Genomic DNA, 7,162 nt, shown 5'->3' with positions numbered 1-7,162 from the left:
GCGCCCGCCACCACGCCCGGCTAATTTTTTGTGTTTTTAGTAGAGAAGGGGTTTTACCGTGTTGGCCAGGCTGGTCTCGAACTCCTGACCTCGTGATCTGCCCGCCTCAGCCTCCCAAAGTGTTGGGATTACAGGCGTGAACTAGCGTGCCCAGCTGGATTTTTTTTTTCTTTGAGACGGAGTCTTACTCTGTCGCCCAGGCTAGAGTGCAGTGCTATGACCTTGGCTCACAGCAATCCCTGCCTCTCGTGTTCAAGCGATTCTCCTGCCTCAGCCTCCCGAGTAGTTGGAACTACAGGCATGAGGCACTATGTCTGGCTGATTTTTGTATTTTGGTAGAGATGGAGTTTCACTATGTTGGCCAGGCTAGTCTTGAACTCTTGGCCTCAAGTGATCCATCCACCTCAGCCTCCCAAATTGTTGGAATTATAGGTGTGAGCCACTGCACCCGGCTGTGTGATTTTTTTTTTTTTTTTCAATGAGCATATGCCACTTTTATTGTTAAACAATGTTCTCACTATGGGGGAAAAAGTGCCAGACAGGTGGCAGTTTTAGTTATCTTTTTTTTTTTTTTTTTGAGACATTGTCTAGCTCTGTCGCCCAGGCTGGAGCGCAGTGGCATGATCTTGGCTTACTGCAACCTCTGCCTCTTGGGTTCAAGCAATTCTCATGCCTCAGCCTCCCAAGTAGCTGGGATTATAGGCATGTGCCACCACTCCTAGCTAATTTTGTATTTTTAGTAGAGACGTGGTTTTACCACATTGACCAGGCTGGTCTCAAACTCCTGACCTGAGGTGATCTACCTGCCTCGGCCTCCCAAAGTGCTAGGATTACAGGCAGGAGCCACGCGCCCAGCCAGTTTTAGTTCTCTTTGAAAACTGAACTGGGGCTGGGCGCAGTGAGCTTGTACCTGTAATCCCAGCACTTGGGAGGCCGAGGCAGGCAGATAGCTTAAGCCCAGGAGTTCCCGACCAGCCTGGCTAACATGGAGAGACCCCACCTCTACAGAAAAAAGACAAGAAAAATAAACTGGGCGACCTTGGGGGACAGGGACCAGCACGGTAGGTTTCTCATCTCTTGGCCCACCTCGGCCTCCCAAAGTGCTAGTATTGCAGGCGTGAGCCACCGTCCCTGGCCTGCATCTTCGCGTTCTTTTCAGGCTTTGTGTCTTGCATGGAGCGGAGAGATCAGAAATTGAATGAAGTAGTAAGTTGAGGACCTCCCAGACCCATATGGTCCGGGATGCAAATGATGTTCAGAAATAGACTTCACTCCAACCACTGGGCATGAGGTTCAGCCTGGTTCAGGCTGGGTTTAGTCCCCAGGGATGTTTGTTTTTGGTTTTGTGTGTGTGTGTGTGTGTGTGTGTGTGTATGTGTGTGTGTGTGTGTATGTGTGTTGTTTTCAGACAGAGTCTTGCCCTGTTGCCAGGCTGGAGTGCAGTGGCACGATCTCAGCTCACTGCAACCTCTGCCTCCTGGGTTCAAGCCCTTCTGCCCCAGCCTTCCGAGTAGTTGGGATCACAGGTGTGAGCCACCACGCCTGGCCCCGCAGAGATGTTTGAGCCAACTTTAGGCAGGTCGGTTTTTGGTCTGCGCTGCGTGCCCTGGCATCAGGGTCCTGACACCCCGCCACCCCTTCCACCACCCACCGCTGCTCTCTCGGTCTCCATTCCAGCCCTCCCACTGCCTGCCCACAATGGCCTCTGCTGACAAGAATGGCGGGAGCGTGTCCTCTGTGTCCAGCAGCCGCCTGCAGAGCCGGAAGCCACCCAACCTCTCCATCACCATCCCGCCACCCGAGAAAGAGAACCAGGCCCCTGGCGAGCAGGACAGCATGCTGCCTGAGGTAAGGGGGCTGGCCTGGGGGCTCACTGTCCTGCCACAGGCAACAGATGTGCCCATGTGACACCTTCTGGACAGTTTCACTTCCCAGAGGGGCTCCTTCCTGAGCCACAGCTGCTGCCTGTGCAGCCCTTGACTCAGGCCCCACCCCCTCCTTCCTGGGCCCGAAATATCACAGGGAGTAAGGCCAGGAACCGGGCTCACTCTCACCATGGTCAGAGGCACATGGGAAGGGCCAGCCCCAAGAAAGGGCTTGCTGGTAACCCTGGGGCCCTGGCTGTTTTCATTTCACCCCCTAGGCCTGGACTCTTGGTCTCTCTTCTGAGGGCTGGGGGCTTTCTTTGCCATGGGTAAGCAGGGGACAGTGTCTCCCTGGCATCAGCAGCCCGCCTAGGCAGTGCCCGCTTCCTGTGAGAGGACGAAAACGAATCAGTGTTTCCGACAGTCTGGTCTAGTGCCCCATAAAGAGCTCATTGAAAACAGGCTTGTAGCAGCGTGGGCTTCCTGCACAGCCTGGAGTATAAAGGGAAGCGATGTTAACGCCCCCCGCTCACCCGAGAGCTCTGCAGAACACACAGCAGCAGGCAGGAGCGTCATGGCGCAGAGGGGAGGGACTGGATGAGGAGTTGGGAAAACACTTGCTGGGATTGATGGAGAAACGTTAGACAATGGCGATTTTAAATTCAGAATGAGGCTGGGTGCGGTCGCCTCGTGCCTGTAATCTCATCACTTGGGGAGGCTGAGGCAGCCAGATCACTTGCGCCCAGGAGCTCAAGACCAGACTAGGCAACACAGCAAGACCCTGTCTCTGCAAAAAAACAAAAAACAGAAAAACAAAAAGAGCTGGGTGTGGTGGCACATGCCTGTAATCCCAGCTAGTTAGGACACTGAAGTAGAAGGCTTGCTTGAGCCTGGGAGGTCGAGGCTCCAGTGAGCTATGATGGTGCCACTGCCCTCCAACTTGGGCAACAGAGCAAGACTCTGTCCCAAAAATACATATATATAGGCCGGGCATGGTGGCTCATGCCTGTAATCCCAGCACTTTGGGAGGCTGAGGCAGGCGGATCACTTGAAGTCAGGAGTTCGAGACCAACCTGGCCAACATGGTGAAACCCTGTGTCTACTAAAAATACAAAAATTAGCCGGGTGTGGTGGCACATGCCTGTAGTCCCAGCTACTCAGGAGGCAGAAGAATCGCTTGAACCTGAGAGGCGGAGGTTGCAGTGAGTCGAGATCACACCACTGCACTCCAGCCTGGACAATAGAGCAAGACTCCATCTCAAAAAAAACCATATATATATATACACACACACACACACACACACACACATACACACACACACACACACACACATTTATATATATTTCCAAATGAAAGCAGATTGGGGCATAAATCGGGGTTGAGGTGTGTTCTCAGGGTTTTCAGAATGGGAGGCTAAAGAAAAGCCAGCCCAGGACCTGGGCTGCACATACCACCACCTGCCCTCCCTCCTTCCTCCCCAAGAGGAAGAACCCAGCCTACTTGAAGAGCGTCAGCCTCCAGGAGCCACGCAGCCGATGGCAGGAGAGCTCAGAGAAGCGCCCCGGCTTCCGCCGCCAGGCCTCACTGTCCCAGAGCATCCGCAAGTGAGCCCCCCTACACCCAAGCCCAGCACCCCCCACCCAGTGACCTATGGATTCTTGGTGCCTGGACGTTATTGGGCCCGGTCCCTGCGTCCCCTCTCTGGAAGGAGGAGGCGGGCATTAATGAGCAATGTCTCCCTGCGACCTAATATCATGGTATAGATGGGGAAGCGGGTTTGTGCCTTGTGGAATGTCACAGTGTGGAGGCTGAGAGGCTTCGAGGAGCTGGGTGGATCAGTGTGGAGGTGCCTGGGGCCCTAGCCTGGCTCCTCATGCTCCACTCATCCCCTGCTTCTGCTCTTCTGGTCACTGGGCTCCAGCCAGGGGCCTCACAGGCAGATGCACCCCCCACCTCCCTGCAGGCATGTGGGCACACACGTGCCATCACCCCTTCTGCACACTCACATGCACAGGCTCAGACAGGCACATGCCCACCTGTCCCTTGTCTGCTTCCGCAGGGGCGCAGCCCAGTGGTTTGGAGTCAGTGGCGACTGGGAGGGGCAGCGGCAGCAGTGGCAGCGCCGTAGCCTGCACCACTGCAGCGTGCGCTACGGCCGCCTGAAGGCCTCGTGCCAGCGTGACCTGGAGCTCCCCAGCCAGGAGGCACCATCTTTCCAAGGCACTGAGTCCCCAAAGCCCTGCAAGATGCCCAAGGTGGGATCCATGGGAAAGGGGGCAGGGGTGGGGACCCTAGTGGCTCTGCTCACCACCCTGCTCCCTTCCAGATTGTGGATCCGCTCACCACCCCGCTCCCTTCCAGATTGTGGATCCGCTGGCCCGGGGCCGCGCCTTCCGCCACCCAGAGGAGATGGACAGGCCCCACGCCCCGCACCCGCCACTGACCCCTGGAGTCCTGTCCCTCACCTCCTTCACCAGCGTTCGCTCTGGCTACTCCCACCTGCCGCGCCGCAAGAGAATGTCTGTGGCCCACATGAGCTTTCAAGCTGCTGCTGCCCTCCTCAAGGTACAGGGCTCCCTGCAGGGCCCCCACCTCTGCCCAGCCTCCCTCCCTTGCCCTTCCCTTCCACTCCTCATAGTAGCATCCCCTAAAGCTCACCTGGGTATCTGCCTTCAGTGCCAAGGACAGTAGATGTGCTGGGATCCCTGGGCAAAGAGGGACCCTGAAGCCCAGCACCCAGGCGTCCATCCTTCTGTCTTAAATCTCGTGTGACCCCCTGCCACGTTTTGGAACCTGGTCTCTGTGCTGACTCTTAAGCTGGGGAGGTGGGAAGGGAGATATGCCCTCGCTCCTCACCCACCCGGGTTTTCCGAGTCCCTGTTATGTGCTGGGCACCGGGTGCAGAGCCATCGCCATCCTGGCTGAGCTGGCAGCCCAGGGTGAGAGGGTCACCATTCAGGGGGTCAGTTTGGGAGAGCGGCTGGTATCAGGGAAGACACTGAGTTAAGCCCAGAAAAAAACAAAGAGATGTTCACTAGGGAAGGAAGGGAACAGAATTCTCAGCAGAGGGAATGGCCTGTGCAAGGGCCAGGAGCCCAGAGGAAGTGCAGTGTTTTGAGGGAGCAGCAGGCGGTTTGATGCGGTTTTAGTGAGGCGTGGTTATGGGAGCTGTGGCAGGAGATGGGGTCAGAAAGGTGGGCAGGGGCCTGGTATTCCATGCCAAGAAACAGGACAAGGAGACATGGCCCGAGCCTCGGGAGTGAGAGTATAGAATGTGGGTTGCTTTGAGTGTTAGAGTACCAGCAGCCCAAGGCAGAGGGGCAGCAGGGACCAAGGGAAAGGTGACTCCAAACTGTGCCAAGAGTGGTGTGCCAGCAGATGCTGGTGCCTCATTTCCTGGCATTCCAGTCTCAGGAGCTCCTCTTGCCCGTTCAGCTTGCAGAACCTCCATGCTTTGGGCAGGATCCCTCCTCCCAAGGCGCTGCCTGCAGGCGGATGGGCTTGATGATTCCTTCGGTGTTGGGGCTGGGGGCCCAGGTGGCCAGGCTCTGGTCCTGATGGCTGTGCTTCTGCCCGTGCACAGGGGCGCTCGGTGCTGGATGCCACCGGACAGCGGTGCCGGGTGATTAAGCGCAGCTTTGCCTTCCCAAGCTTCCTCGAGGAGGATGCGGTCGATGGGGCAGACACATTTGACTCCTCGTTTTTTAGTAAGGCAAGCATGGGGTGTGGGCCCTCAGGGACAGCAGCGGTGGGGTGGGGTGGCCTGGGAGCTGGGTGAGGTGACTTTGGCCTTGATCATGTTCAGGAACCCCTGAGCGACCCAGAGGCCCACTGGTGGGATGTGGCATGGTCCTGTGTGAAGCTGCTGGGCCCCCGTCTTTCTGTTGGGTAGGGCAAAGACCTGCGGTGGGGCACAGTGCCACCCGGGAAAGTCACCACTGGGGCTGATGGGCATGCGGCTTCCTGCTTCATTGTGAAGAGCCTGTCGGTTCAGCCGTGTCCTGCCCTTGAATTGAGGTGCTGGGAGGCTATGTGTGGGACAGACTCCTTACACTGTATTTTCATGTCCCCCACCCCAGGAAGAAATGAGCTCCATGCCCGATGATGTCTTTGAGTCCCCCCCACTCTCTGCCAGCTACTTCCGAGGGATCCCACGCTCAGCCTCCCCTGTCTCCCCCGATGGGGTGCAAATCCCTCTGTGAGTGCTGGACAGAGTCCCTCCTCCAGGCCAGCCACCAGCCTGGCCCCCAAGCCCCTTCTGAGCTGCCCTGGTGGGGTCTGGGAGTGTTTTGGTGGGGGTATCAGGCTGAAAGCCACCATCCCCACCAGGAAGGAGTGTGGCCGAGCCGCAGTCCCTGGGCCCCGGCGCGGCAAGCGCATCGCCTCCAAGGTGAAGCACTTTGCCTTTGATCGGAAGAAGCGGCACTACGGCCTGGGCGTGGTGGGCAACTGGCTGAACCGCAGCTACCGCCGCAGCATCAGCAGCACCGTACAGCGGCAGCTGGAGAGCTTCGACAGCCACCGGTGAGGCGGCGCCCTGGAGTCTACAGGAGTGCCTGGAAGCTTCCAGATTCCTCTGGGCCCTCCTAAAGCGCTCCCTTACTCATTCAGCAGGTGTTTCATGAGTACCTCCTGCGGGTCAGGAGTGTAGCGACAAGCTCAAAGGCGCACCCTGTCCTAAGGGTTGTGCACATGACCTGGGAAGGGCCTGGAGTGCTTGCTGCTTCTCCTCTACCCCATGCTTTCTGAGCCTGTGTCCTCAGCCTTGCTCCCTAACAGCAGTCAGTCAACAAATGTTCATTGAGTGTCACTGCCTGCAGGCCTTGAAATGGAGCCCCCAGAGGGTGCAGCGGGGAGGGCAGGGTGAGTCAGAGGCCAGTTAGAAGCTGGGGCTGGGGCTGGGCGCCGTGGCTCACACTTGTAATTATTAGCACTTTGGGAGGCTGAGTCAGGAGGATTGCTTGAGCCTAGGAGGTTGAGACCAACCTGGGCAACATAGTGAGACCCTACCTCTACTTTAAAAGAAGAAGCTGGGGCTGGAAGGGAGGGGACTCTGGGAGAGGCTGTGCAGAGCCCTTGAGGAAGAACAGGGCATCTGATCTGCAGCAGCCCAATAAACACTGGGCCCAAATTAGAAAATAACAAGCAGGCAGGGGTCGGTGGCTCACGCCTGTAATCCCAGCACTTTGGGAGACCGAGGTGGGTGGATCACCTGAGGTCAGGAGTTCAAGACCAGCCTGGCAAATACTAAAAGCACAAAAAATTAGGTGGGCGTGGTGGCAGGTGCCTATAATCC

At 57.2% G+C, this 7,162-nt stretch overlaps 1 protein-coding gene across 2 annotated transcripts in view; it reads left to right on the top strand.

Moving 5' to 3' along the window:
* RHBDF2 (rhomboid 5 homolog 2 (Drosophila)) overlaps positions 1-7,162 on the top strand; it is a 21,505-nt gene that overhangs the window by 8,774 nt on the left and 5,569 nt on the right. Inside the window, exons 4-10 of one of the 2 annotated variants that reach the window (XM_011984211.1) lie at positions 1,678-1,848; positions 3,349-3,470; positions 3,926-4,121; positions 4,228-4,431; positions 5,450-5,578; positions 5,946-6,064; positions 6,196-6,390. In XM_011984211.1, the coding sequence (XP_011839601.1) occupies positions 1,699-1,848; positions 3,349-3,470; positions 3,926-4,121; positions 4,228-4,431; positions 5,450-5,578; positions 5,946-6,064; positions 6,196-6,390 (1,115 nt within the window). In that variant the 5' untranslated portion in view covers positions 1,678-1,698. Of the gene's footprint in view, positions 1-1,677; positions 1,849-3,261; positions 3,471-3,925; positions 4,122-4,227; positions 4,432-5,449; positions 5,579-5,945; positions 6,065-6,195; positions 6,391-7,162 lie in introns of both variants that reach the window. The other variant, XM_011984140.1, reaches the window with a different exon arrangement.

The sequence above is a fragment of the Mandrillus leucophaeus genome, unplaced genomic scaffold (assembly GCF_000951045.1).
Source record: "Mandrillus leucophaeus isolate KB7577 unplaced genomic scaffold, Mleu.le_1.0 Scaffold1, whole genome shotgun sequence".
Classification (NCBI taxonomy): Eukaryota; Metazoa; Chordata; class Mammalia; order Primates; family Cercopithecidae; genus Mandrillus; species Mandrillus leucophaeus.
The sequence above is the reverse complement of the archived record's forward strand: the minus strand, read 5'-3'. Positions and strand labels throughout refer to the sequence as shown.